The 13,588-nt window shown below is 39.9% G+C and overlaps 1 protein-coding gene across 3 annotated transcripts; it reads left to right on the top strand.

Moving 5' to 3' along the window:
* Positions 1 to 377: 377 nt before the first annotated feature.
* Positions 378 to 13,358, top strand: LOC121939825 (phosphatidylinositol 3-kinase regulatory subunit gamma-like). Of its 3 annotated transcripts, none has more exons than XM_088077607.1 (12): positions 387 to 1,609; positions 4,156 to 4,897; positions 7,448 to 7,588; positions 8,173 to 8,278; positions 8,696 to 8,794; positions 9,557 to 9,737; positions 10,088 to 10,213; positions 10,316 to 10,458; positions 10,606 to 10,782; positions 11,665 to 11,736; positions 12,495 to 12,656; positions 12,747 to 13,358. In XM_088077607.1, the coding sequence occupies exons 2-12, from the start codon at positions 4,633 to 4,635 to the stop codon at positions 12,934 to 12,936; spliced, it is 1,662 nt and encodes a 553-aa protein (XP_087933733.1). In that variant the 5' UTR covers positions 387 to 1,609; positions 4,156 to 4,632; the 3' UTR covers positions 12,937 to 13,358. The 3 variants fall into 3 exon arrangements, with proteins under 3 accessions (XP_087933735.1, XP_087933733.1, XP_087933734.1); XM_088077608.1 differs by having other exon boundaries at positions 396 to 1,609; positions 10,091 to 10,213; XM_088077609.1 differs by lacking the exon at positions 7,448 to 7,588 and having other exon boundaries at positions 378 to 1,609.
* The last annotated feature ends 230 nt before the right edge of the window (positions 13,359 to 13,588 follow it).

The following is a 13,588-nucleotide window of genomic DNA, read 5'->3' as shown; positions in this document are numbered from 1 at the left end:
AGTAGATATTTAGGAACACCACATACTTTATGAATGAACATATCTTGTCTGATTTCAGAAAGAGCCTTAGAAGAATAGCATATTGAATGCTACTGTATAATGGAATTATTTCCTCTCTCAGGAAAGCTCCACACATCTATGGGCTCCTTTTATGGAATCCTGTTAGATTTATTTGCAGTAAAAATTATGTTTTTCACTATGTTTATGTGTTGGAAATACATTAGAAGGAGTTGTGCATGAAAAATAACGGGGTTTCTGAAGAAATAACAACACAGACAGTAAAAATAACTTAATAACCAAGATGATAATGTATGGTAGAATATTATTTGTAAAATGTATGAAAGTATTGGGTAAAACAAAACACAGCAGCAGAGGAATAACCAGCATGCTTTAAAAATGAATGTCTTTTTTCTTTGTTCACCAGTTACAATTTGTTTAATTTTTAATGAGTGGACCAGTTTATTACAGCAGAAGTATGAGACCACTAAAATTCACCGACCTAACAATATCTATTTGAAAAACTGCATGCTCCACTAAATGCCCAGAGAACCAGATGCAGCTCAGTAAAAACACGTATCTGGATTTCATAAACATCAGCGATCAACAGAAGATGAATGTTTTCTCCCTCTCCGTCCGTACAGTTATGTACGGACGGAGAGATCATGGAGGGAGTCCGGATGGTGGGGGGCTGTGTCTGCTGTTTTGTCTACAGTGCCGTAACATTTTTTTTTTTTAACCAGTTACTTCCACACCACTTCTTTCATTATGCTGATCTGTGAAGTGGAACGTAACGCTGGCTGAGTTGAGAGGTCAGGGGCTCCCGCTGCCTAGATACATACAGTCTAATATTAGAACATTTCCTTGATTTGTTAGCAGCATCTCTGCTGACTCCCAAGCACATGGCAACAGGCCGGCCAATAGGATTTCAGGAGACCACTAAGCCCCTCGCTCTGTATAGCAACAGTGGCATCCTTCCCTTATTTATTTATATAGGAGTTTTTTTTTCCCACCGACTCATTCTCATGCTTCTGTCCCCCCACTGTGCATCCACACTGTGCTCTCAAACTGTGAAAAAGAGTTACGGTGCGAAGAGTAGAGCTGCTTTTACGTTTGCCTTTCCTTCACCTGCACAAGCTCTTAAACCTGCATCATTTTTAGAGATTTCTTTTCATACTTGCAAATATTTTTATGGTTGTTTTTTTAACTGCACCTTCAGATCAGTGGAGTTTTTTCTGTGCATTGCATGTCAAAGTGAAAAAAAAGTGGAAATGTCTTGGATAAGGCTTGATTTTTATGACGACATGACGTGTTTCGGTGAAGAGGAGAGGAAATACCCAGAGGAATGGCATCGTGGGAAAATGTGGCACTCAGAGGGGACAGACATCAACCAAGTGGAGAGGATCTTTAAAAGATGGAGGACACAGGAGGAGAGGCAGGACAGGATGGGAGGAGTGGAGGGGTGGAGGGACATTGGATGGCGTGAGGACCGAGGCCGGTGGTTGGTTTGATCTGAGCCACGTGTGCGTCCAGCCACGTCTCTTCGCCGCTTCATGGATGTCGATGAAACGTTGTCTTCCCCTGCTGCCCGGTCCCTTCTGTCTTGGCCCAGGTAGGTGCGCACTGTCCCGTCCTGCCAAGTTTCCTGATGATGTTTCATTTTTTTTCAGGCTGTCCTGACGTTATCAACATCAGAAGTTTCCATTTTGAAAGTTGCGTGCATGTTCTGCCTTCGTATCTCGTCGTCATTCCAAGCTTAGGTATGGGACGATGGAAAGCTTGAAGGCGTTGGGGGAAATATGGCGTACATCAGCCGTCCCGCTTTTGGGATGCAACGCTGATCGATAGCAGATACGACTGAATCTTTGACAAAAACAAAAACACGGTCAGAGAAGAGTCATCAGCAAAATAAATGCCGCATTCTTCTTTTCTGTTAGATGGTGGATTGACGATTCTAATTGCTTGACGTTGAGAAAGTACATGACATTTTCAGTAGAGCGCTGCTATAAAATGCAACATATGTAAAGAGATTTTAATTGCTTCAACTTAATTTCTCACCAGTGCTTTTCCTAATGGATCCACCAATCCAATAATAATGCATGAGACGAGCAAACACCCTTTACTTTGTTTTGATTAGGTCATCATCACAAAAACAGAACCTTCTTTGGGACAGCACAATTTTGGACTTACAACTGGCTTAGCAATATTGATATTTATAACAAAAAAGGCTATAAATGAAATATTCTAGCCGTGTATCGTCCCAAATGGATGGACATTTTTTTCCAATGTTTTTTAGGAAATTATTAAAACGTGAAAACTGGCTTATGAGATAAAGAACACAGGACTTTATCGAAATCGTGCTTTAGTGTCTTGCAGCAGCTCAACAGAAACTGGACAAAATGTCCCGGGAACATCGAGCCGTGAAGACTTCATGACTGCGTACCATTGGTAGTACTTTGATGCCGACACCATTTCCAACACTTGGACTTTTGATCTGCAATGTTGCACCACTTAGTAATTTTAGATACCATATGATTCTTTTATAGAAAAAAATACTGCATTCCAAGTCATCTGTCTATTGACAACACCAAAACAGATCAAGTAAATTTGAGTCAGTACACAATCAGTATTTTTTTTAAAGATACCTCTGATACTGAAATCAGTACTGAGAAGCATCAGATGTCCAGATATTCCAAATGACAACAATATTTAATGAAAAATTTAATGAGGTTATGTTTTTTTCAGCTGCAAATAAGAGTTACAGTGACGATGACCTCTTATTTTTTTGTTAAAAACAAATCAATTGTGATGGGATCAGATCAATCATGTTTGCAGAAAATCTGGTCTTTAATCAAAATTTATTTAATTTAAGTTACTGTCATTTTCCCTTTGTAGCAGAGACGATACCCCCACCTCATGTCTCTTCAATAGGATGTCACACTGTAAAGGGTATAGGAGGATAATAAAGCGCTGACTAATCCCAGATGCTTTGGAGAGGAAGAGGATTTAAACATAGTCCCCTGAATTCTTTACCATGTAATGGGCTTCATGATATAACACTGTACAGTCATTACATAAAAATTTGTTGACGCCGACTCCCCAAAATCCAAAATCCCACAAAATCCATGAAATTCCAAAACACGATATCCTCCACTATTGGACAGTACATGAAGACTGTTTTCCTTTATTACTTACAAGGGCAACGCTCGAGTAAAAACGTACATGTTTGGGAAATGTGTCTGAGTTGTCTTCCCCGGCAAAAAAGAAATTCTAATTTTTAAAAAATAAAATTTAAATATCTGCTTGAATATATTTCCAGTTCTGTGTTTAGCATTGTGTATTCCTCACAAGTTCTACGATATAGGAAAAAAAGATATTCGCTACCACAGCGCTCACAGAGTCTGGATCGTGTCGAAGCAGCCTCTGCATATATCTCTGTCTGCAATTAACCTGCTCCTCTTGATCACAGTGAACATTAAGAGTGTGTGATGCTGATATAGTCTTTAAGCACGTTGCAGTATGTGTCATTTAAGATATACATTTTATAATTAGGAATGGGCCAATGTACAATTTTTTAGTGGATTATGATAAAAGAAGCCGTCACAGTGATTGTTGTGGTGAATTCCCATCGTCAGAATAATCATAAATTTGATGTCCAGCAGCACCCAAAAACACTGCTGGGCAACCAACAATAAAAGATAAGAACACCCAATAATGCCATAAAGCAATCCTGCCATTTATTCGTAGTATTTCCCACACTGGTCAGATACAACCAGATGTGTAAGTGGATATGAGAGGTCAAATAATTGTTTTACGAGAAAATCTCTTGACGATTGACAGTTTTATAGCTGTATTTAACACCTATTGAGTTTATCTAAACCTGTTTTGCAGGAAGCTCCTATAAGTAATCAAGACTGATAATGCCAGAGGTTGTATTTCATAATTGCTTAGCATCTTCACACTATGCAGCAAATCTGGAACATGAAGTTAATAAAAAGGGATTTAACTGCCCCAAATATCAAATCAGGGACAGGGATGGAGTGGTAAAACAATGCAGACTATTACACCGGTATTTGGCCAGATGTTTCCATGCAAAAAGGCATATTTTCCCAAAACAGAGCTGATTCTCAAAATGTATTTGTTCATTTTGTGTTTTAGGTTTTCTGACATGAGGTGATGCACGGGTCCTTGTGGAAGAAATCAGTCGTGCTTCAGTCGGTCACTGTCCAGTGAATTTACAGCTAAATAACTAGTGTCAAGGTGTACATGAAGCAGACACTCAGCTGTTCAGAAACAAACTGTGGGTGCTCTGGGTAGCTCCCAGGTATGAGTCGCTTTGAGCAAATGACTGTGAAGCAAAACAGAAAAAACTACCACTGAGTACATTAAAGTGAAAACACAGGATCTGCTGGCAATGTCGCTTTGCTTTGTGATGAAGTTAAACCGGCGGTTCAGGCTGAGGAACATGCTCTACCTCCACAACACAGGACAGCCCTGAACTCTGCACCGTCACCCTCTCCATCCTCAGCCATGAGTGTAACCGTAAGCTGATAGTATGTGATCAACAGCACCGTGGCACCCGACATCCTGCTGCTTCACCACCTCAATAAAACCTTTCCAGTCTGTTTTGTGAAAATGGCAGAAAAGGGTTTCAAGTTCAGAGCTCTAAACAGCACCGAGGACAATGAGCTCCAGCCAGCCGACTTCCCAATGTCATCACTAGCATCCCTCCATCTCAGGGACGAGGCTGTGGTCATCAACAAGAGCACCAACCATATGGAGGATAATCCTGAGCCTCATTCTGTATTTCCTGTGATGATGTCATCATCACTTAACCAATCACGACAGCAGACAGACATATCCATGGCTACCAGGCCTGAGCCTTCACCAGCAGTTCCAGGTAAGATTAAAGGTGACATACTAAGCATATTCAAGCATCAAATCTCATATCATTTTGATAATAGTAAATGAGCATTTTTACCTGCACACTACTATTACCCTGTCATTATTTTTTTGAAATTATTATTATTATTATTATTCCAAATATGACAGAATTTTAAATTTAATATGGGTAATATAGAGTCTGTAGTTAACCATTATATATATATATATATATATATATATATATATATATATATATATATATATATATATATATATATATGTGTATATAAATGACAGCATAGTTAAGAGACACACAGAAGAAGTGTGGTGCTGACGTAAAGATTAAAGATGTGAAGCAAACTGCAGTCTGACTAGCGCGGTCAAAATGCCTCACCAAATATCAGGGGCCCCAAAAGAAAAGCCAGGGTACAGAGAGAACAAGAAAATGAAAGGAAAAGAGAAGCAGTGGCCAAATGTCAGACCAAAAAGTGTGAAGAAGCAGCAGGTACGACAGACAGAGCAGGAGGTGAGGAGTTGGGCAGATTAAAGTTAGCAGATATAACTGCTCAGTTTTAAGGCTACAGTGAGGATACAGATATATTAAAGCAGCTAACCTGAGGTTCTCGTTGGTACCATGTCATGCTATCTTGTCGAGAAGGGGGCGTAATAACGCTCCAAAGTTTGGCTAAATTTTGGCAAGGGAGAGAGTGGCATTAAGGACTGTTCATTATTTATGAAAGGGGAGAGTGTGGTGCAAAACAGGCGAGGCACTTTAAATAATTTCTTAAACACTGACTCAGAAGCACTGGCCCATCTCAGTTCCAAGTACACTCATTTAATGCACACAGCTGTCAGTCATGAGGTCCGAGCCCCTCTCATCAAATAGAAATTTAAAACCAAATTTATGAGAAAAAATAACACTTGAACATACATCATTGTGATAAGAATTACCTAAAATGAAAGATATCATATTTGGGATTTTTTTTTCATGTGCTTTGATTTTTTCCGTCCCATATTCCATCCGCTAACATGGAGGCGACGGGGTTTTTGGCCTATACTGCAGCCACCCACCAAGGGGTAATTGAGATGTTCTTGCTCCAGGTCATTGGGCCCATAGGGCAAGTCAGACTTCCACCGGCTGCATTTAATGGTTTAGCACTACGCTAACCGAAATGGGAATAAAATTATTTAATAGTGTAGTACCCACTGATTAACAGAAGAAGTGTTTCTGGGCCAAGTGACATCATGGTTTGAACACTTGTAAATGTAAAATTAGCTTAAAAGCCAGGTCTTGTTCTTGGGAGCATTGAGTTGTCATGTTGTATATCTTTTTATGAAGTCTACAGTAAAGCATGAAACATAATAAATGAGTGGATATTATTTTAATATGTTTTTTGATTTAAAATTCAAGATAGAAGGCTGTGTACAGAGAGACTGAAAGAAAAAGTCAACTACAACACCCAAGAAGCAACGAAGATCCAATATAAGTATAAGATATTCAGTTTACTATGACTACAAAGAAATAAGCAAATCCTCATCATTAAAAAGTTAGGGAATGTGTTGCATTTTTGCTTGAGCAATTACACACAATTCATCAATTTTCACAAATGCTGTTAATTAATATTCTGTTCAACAATTGTTCACCTAATCCTTTTAGCTCTAGAGACCGAGAATTTCACAAACTCCACGAGAAATGCCAGCAGTTGGGATCACATAGTTCCAAAGGTTTAGTGAGTTAAACGATTCAGTTAAAGCACATTTACAGTTGATTTATTAGTTTTTATAGCAGACAAGTTTTGACAGAGCTTCTACTTGGCTCGGGGTTAATGAGTTTACGCCCTTTCTAATTTTACAGCAGCATACATACGATTCCTCCAACATACAGCTCTGTCCACAGCAGCGATTCAATGCATCTCCAGACATGCCATCACAAGTGCTGAAGGGATGATTTACATCAACTGCTAACAGCATGCCTCTCACTACACACACACACACACACACACACACACTCACTCACTCACTCACACACACACTTGTATCAGCATATGTGTTGCATAGCCACATTCTAGTAAACACAAACAATTCCCTCATGCTTTCAGGAGATGCCTGCCGCACAGGTTCTCACCTTTTGCTGCTGCTCTAATGCCACATTAACACACACAGGGACAATAAAGACAAACAGTGTGGCACATCAGCTCCAGTCCTTCGGGCCCACATGGCATCTCGCTGCAGACAGCTGTTGTTTGTTAGGCGAGGCGAGGCAAGGCGAGGCAAAGCGAGGTCGATCACTAAGCAGCACCGAGCGTGGCCGAGTGTGCCTGAGTGTCGAGGAGTGCCCGTTCTGGTATTTTAGGCAGTCAGACAGTGTCACCTGTCAGCAGACTAGTCTGGACAGACTCTCCCACATGGTGCAAGACTAAGCAACACAACGATATATCCCTCAGGAGTGCCTGTCAGCGGGCCAGCAGTGTCTGCTGAACAGCCACAAAGTGCAGATAGCCACATACAGACTGGCCTCAGCTGAAGTCTGGAGTAACACTGAGTCAACGTGTGGGTAATGTTGCAGAGTTCTTGGAGTTCGAGATGGGCGAAAACGACAGCAAGGCTCGCTCTCACACCGTGACGGCGTTCCTGCAGGACCTCTCCTCCCCAGTTGATCATGGCGATGTGATTCCTCCGCTACAAACCAACAATGTCAACGATGGAGGTACTCTGCAGCATCTCTTTGTTTGGCTCGTTAGAGGCGAAACAGATCCTTCGTAGCATATTTTATTACTTATGGTCCAAAATAATGCACAATATACAACCCTTACATGACAAATACTGCTTTTTTGACTTTTGTCATTTGAATCAACTCGCTGTACCTCTAGAGAAAGATAGCTGATTGTCGAGTCTCAATATCAGGTCGTAGAATACAGACACTTTGTAAGGGTAGAGGAACCAAACCACCAAACCAAAGCGTCAGCATTTGAAACCACTAGTTTCTCCAGATTTGCTTCCAGCACCTTCAATCTTTAAAAATAAAACGAGACCTGATATATCCAACAATCCAGACACGATTTAACTATTTTTATTATCATTTCTTATGCTGTATTATTATTTATTATTATTGTTAGTATCATCAATAACAATAATAATAATATTTATATTATCATTATTATCATCATTATCAAGAATACTTGGTAAACTTTATTTTATGATTAAAAAAATATGACACCTCTACACACTTGAATATTTTTGGCTTCATAAAACTGTATTTGTAACTATAAGTTTTGTTGCCTTTGTTTTTAGAACCTCAACCCAAAAATAACATAACCAAAGCGATGTCAGCATGTGAGTCCAGCTCTGATGACAAACATCTTTGCGATGCAGAGTGGTACTGGGGAAATACCTCAAGGTAGTGAATATTTTTCTTATGGTGTGTTGGTGATTAGCTCCTGCTAAAACCAATAAAGCGCATCAATATTAACATTTATTAACTTATGTGTTTGTGTTTTTGTATGTATTTGTGGATATATTTTCTTCTCGTTTTACTATATCTTATTACTTGGAAAGCCTCTGGTGGACAGGCGTCGCAAATTTGCGTTTCGCTAAAAACACTTAAGTCAGAGCACCTGTTTCCTGTGCATAAATGTACAATTCTAATGCTATTGTGGCATCCATATCAATAAAATGAACTAAATTGACTTTGCAACTGTCATTTTATCACAGTAAATATACGTTTTAAAGTGTTGAAACTTCTTTTGTTTGAAAGTTGTTTTCCTAAAACTCCTTCTTAAGTTGTTTGTCACCTGAATGTTTTTGTGTTTCGCAGAGATGAAGTCAATGAGTTGATGAGAAACACTCCTGACGGCACGTTCCTGGTCCGAGATGCTTCCAGTAAAGTTAAGGGGGAATACACTCTCACACTGAGGTAAATTATTTTTTATCACTTGTGTGTTGTGAGCACAGATTATGCACATGTTGCATTTCATTAACTGGTTATGGTCTGTGTGTGTGTCATACAGCGTTGAGCTGCTAATAATAATCAGTACTCTATCTAGTGGAAAGGTTATGTTCTCTCCAGATCTAATGTGTGTAGTCAGAGGTCAGTTATTATTTCCTGGTTTCAACTTCTAACTTTAGTTGTCTGGTTTAGAAGCCTATATTTAGTTTTACTGGTTTTATAATGTAACGTTATACATTTCCTGGTTTCTGTCTAATTTTAGTTGAATCAGGACAGACTGGGTTTCAGATATAAAGCTTTGTTGATAAGAGTTTGGCGTGGACTCTAGCGGCCAGCAACATAATACCCTTTCTACAGCGAATGCATTTCAGACATGTTTTTCCACTCGTCCGTCTCACATCTGTCTGAAGGAACAGACACGCTCCAAATTCAGTTAATGCTGGTTTACTGTGTTGGCTGGATGTGCCGGACTGTGTTGGGTGCTGAAGACAAAGCATTTATATCAGTGGTTTAGCCTCATAAGAGACACCTCTCATATTTCCATATCTGAAATTCATCCTACGCTGATCCCACAAGTACGATGCTGACCGGCTGCTCCCATCCACATTAGAGTAAATATATCCTGCACCACCAACATTTGTGCTGAGTTCTGCAGACTCTGTGAAGTGTGTGGATCACACACTTTAAAGATACCAGGCACGTGAATTCCCACTTGTAAACGTTTTGCAGGAAAGACGGCTCCAACAGACTGATAAAGATCTTCCATCATGGGGGGAAGTATGGCTTCTCTGAGCCACTGGCCTTTCCCTCTGTGGTGGACCTTATCCAGTATTACCAGAACAAGTCTCTGGCCCAGTACAACTCTAAACTGGACACACAGCTACTCTACCCCATAACCAGATACCAGCAGGTGGGTTTAAGATGCCTTGAGATCTGAATATGCTCCTTAGAGTACAACAAATTACTAAATATAAAAACATAATCCATTTTGGTTTTAATTAAGTTTAATTAAGTTTATTTTTATTGTTGCATTTTTATTTGAAATTCTGTTGAACTACACGTGAGTTTGTCTGCATCAGAGTTAGTATCGGACAATGAATAATGAGATTATTTCAAGGACACTTTTGATTGTTTTAATTTTTTGCAATAGTGGGAATATCTAGCTAAATGTTATAGTCCCAAACAGTCTTTAATGTCAAAACAGATCAGATTAAAGACATCATAGGAGCTAAAAAATATTGTTTACATTCTCGTGTGAAGCAGCAGGTTGCGATGGAAGTTGACATTGAGGCAGTTGGAGAACAGCTGAGGATATTTCAGGATCAATACAGAGAGAAGAGCAAAGAGTACGACCGTCTGTTTGAGAGGTTTAATCAAACCTCCCAGGTACGACAACGGACTAATCTTGGTAAAATTGCTTTCTACAACTGAGCCTCAACTGTAGGGCCTTGAATGTAAAAGTAAAGATGTGTTGCCTTTCCCTCCTAGGAGCTGCAGAGCAAGCGCACAGCCATTGAGGCTTTCAGCGAAATCATTCGGATCTTTGAGGAGGAGTGTGAAACTCAAGAACGCTACAGCAAAGAATACATTGACATGTTCCTCACACTTGATAGCAGTACAGAGTCAGACAAGTATGCTTCAAAGTAACAACTTTTTTTTCTTCCAATTTTGTCATTTTTTGTGTAATTTTCAGTTTTTAAGAAAAGTAAAAAAGACAAAAATCCAGACTGAATTGTTTACTTAAGCTTTTTTTCTGTTCCTCCTCCTCATCCTCCCAGGATTCAAAGCAATTCAGATGAGCTGCAGTCTAGGGTGGAGGAGATCCACAACAGCAAGAAGAAGTTGGAGGAGGAGCTGAGGAGGAAGGCGCTGACTCACATGGAGGTCGACAAGAAAATGAGCAGCTTGAAGCCTGACCTTGTGCAGCTTAGAAAGATCAGAGATCAATATCTGCTGTAAGTTCAACCCTTCAGTACCTCATGTTCTTAAGAGTGAAGGTCAAGGTCTGTACATATGATAGACAATTATTATAGATTTGATATCTTAATTCTATCTATTTTCATTTGATAAATATCAAGGACACGAAAGGACAACAGAAAACAGGAAAACGTTTTGTGCATAGCATGTACTGCATAGCAGAGGGGCAGCAACTGCAAGATGAATGTAAAGTCAGCTAATGGTTGATTAGTTCACAAGATATTAATCGGATGAAATCTATCTGATAATGTTTCAAAAGAGTCAGTCACATGCCAGAGACACAGCTGAGTTGTAAACATAGAAAAAAACAATCAGCTGTTCTCATCCATGTTGCCACAGCTGTGAATCTCCAGTACGCTCAGCACGAGGCTTTATCATGAGCCTGATGGAAGACTGTTTCTTTCTGGCTCACTCTTTCTGCCTTGAGTACATTCAAATGAGCAGATGTTTGCTCTTGAGTTTTTGTGAATGAGACATTTACACACTCAGCCTTGTGTCTTTACACAGACTGGTTACTTTGAAACAAGTAAAGCAACACTCAAGGTCTACTGAGTGCTAACATTGTTATAATGCATTCACAACTCTCAGGTAAAAAAAAAAAAAAATCTTTATAAATTGCCACAATTTCACACAAGTGTGATGCATGGCAATGCATAACGAGAGTGCTGCAAATTCAAAACACAGTACTGGATATTGATATAAATAGCTTTTTGCAAAGCTCTTCTATCTTGTTAGCCCTCAGTATAATCTTTTACATGATGTTACATAATGAAACAGAATAACTGATAGGGTCTTATTGAATGTTTTTCTAAAGATCAAAATATTAGCCTTTTTTTTACGATATTTTGTCCATGTTTCAGCTGGCTCACCCAGCAAGGCACCAGACAGAGCCAGATTAATGACTGGCTTGGGATCAGGAATGAAGAAGAGGAGTGAGTATGCTAATTTATCTTGGTCAACTGAGCTAAACAGAAATGTACAAAATGTACAAGAATATTGCTATTTCTATTTTTAACATCACACAATCTGCCACTCACAACAATCTGAAACATGCAAACATCTGTGCCATGGAAAATATCAATGTGAGTCAGAAGTATCAAACCACTGTACTTCCACATTTTGCCTGCCACTGCGGAGAAGTATGGAACCTGATCCGAGAAATTCACCCGTTTCGATTAATTATGAACTAAGAGTGTGTTACAGTATTGCCTTTTCTCACCTAAAGTTTTTAAGAAATATGTTTGTGCACCGTTTGCGTGTATTCTAAAAGTTTGTAAACAGGAAGTGGGCGCCATGCTGTTTCCTGTTTCGCACTGATCAAATATGAACCAAGATTCTTTTACTGCATTATCTATTTCTCCCCTCAAATATTTTCAAGAGTGTCTGCCTGCAGGCCTCCACCGGGAAGACCGTTCCAGTGTCTGACAGTGGAGGTGACTTGCAGTGAAGGCCTGCAGGCAGACCCCGCTCAATATTTTCAGAAATATATTTTAGCTTACTGTTTAACTGTTATGTTAAATATGTTTGGTACCAAATGGCCACCATATTGTTATTGGATGAGCCAAATACCAGAATAAAAACATAAGCTAATGCCACAGTCCCTTTTGGCTCTTTTATTTGGTCATATTTCTCCAGCAGTGAAACACTTTTATAACTAATCTAACCCTTCCACCTTCCCGTCATGCTTTAGCCCGTACACTCTGGCAGATGATATCGAGCAGGAGGAGAGGAGCTGGTACGCCGGTGGTATGAGACGTAAGGAGGCAGAGGAGCTACTGAGGGGGAGGAGGGACGGGACCTTCCTGATCAGAGACAGCCAGACTCAGAGAGGCTCCTTTGCCTGCTCTGTTGTGTGAGTACTGTCAGATTTGCATCTTTTGGATATTTATAAATCACAATCCAGATCCACACGCAATTATTATTATTGTTTCGTCTCATGCAGTGTGGATGGGGATGTGAAGCACTGTGTGATCTACAGGACATCAACAGGTTACGGCTTCGCTGAGCCCTACAACCTGTACCCATCTCTGAGAGAGCTGGTCCTCCACTATCGACACACATCCCTGATCCAGCACAACCAGCAGCTGAATGTAACCCTGGCCTGGCCCGCTCTCAGCCAGCAGCCCAGCTGAGACACACCAGCACGCCACCCTGATGGCAGTTTTCCAAAGCTTCACTGTACGTGCACCACAGACACACCACCATGGACACCGTTGCCAGGCTCTAACAGGGTACCGGTTAGTGTCATCACAATACTGGAATTTCCAGTTTTAGTGCTTAAATATGGATATCTAAAAACCCTACACTGGTAAGATTTAACGGCCAACAAAAAACATTAAAAACAGTCACTCAGATGCTAAATTACTTGTAAGAGATTTTGAACAGCTTTTTAAAAGTAGTTTAAAGTTGAGTTCATTGTAAGCTCTGCTAGTTAAATAGAAAGGTTAGAGGCAGCTCTGCTCTAATCTGACTTTTTAAAGCTATTATTCCTAATATTAAAAATCTCATTTACTCGCCATCTGCACATACAGCTTGCAGAACACAATTGGGATTAAGTACTAATTCAGAGCTGATTAAGTACTCAGCTCTGAATTAAATCTTTTGCAGCAGTGCTGAGGTGGTACTGAAATATTGCCTCATCATGGCAACGCCAGTGCTGATGTCAGCAAGTTTCCTAAACTGCTGATTGTGTGAAAGCTGCAAAAATCTTAACAGTGTAGTGGTTTATAACAATCATATCAGGGTAACACGGGATACCAATATCTAGCTCTCTGAAGACTGATA

The sequence above is a fragment of the Plectropomus leopardus genome, chromosome 5, assembly GCF_026936395.1.
Source record: "Plectropomus leopardus strain MGB_pleo_1.0 chromosome 5, ASM2693639v1, whole genome shotgun sequence".
NCBI classification, from domain to species: Eukaryota; Metazoa; Chordata; class Actinopteri; order Perciformes; family Serranidae; genus Plectropomus; species Plectropomus leopardus.
This window is presented reverse-complemented; position numbering and strand designations above follow the sequence as displayed.

Coding starts and splice junctions, on each gene's coding strand:
- LOC121939825 (XM_088077607.1), top strand. CDS start 4,633: ATGGCAGAAAAGGGTTTCAAGTTCAGAGCTCTAAACAGCACCGAGGAC. Junction 7,589..8,172: donor CAACAATGTCAACGATGGAG/GTACTCTGCAGC, acceptor CTTTGTTTTTAG/AACCTCAACCCAAAAATAAC. Junction 8,279..8,695: donor TACTGGGGAAATACCTCAAG/GTAGTGAATATT, acceptor TGTGTTTCGCAG/AGATGAAGTCAATGAGTTGA.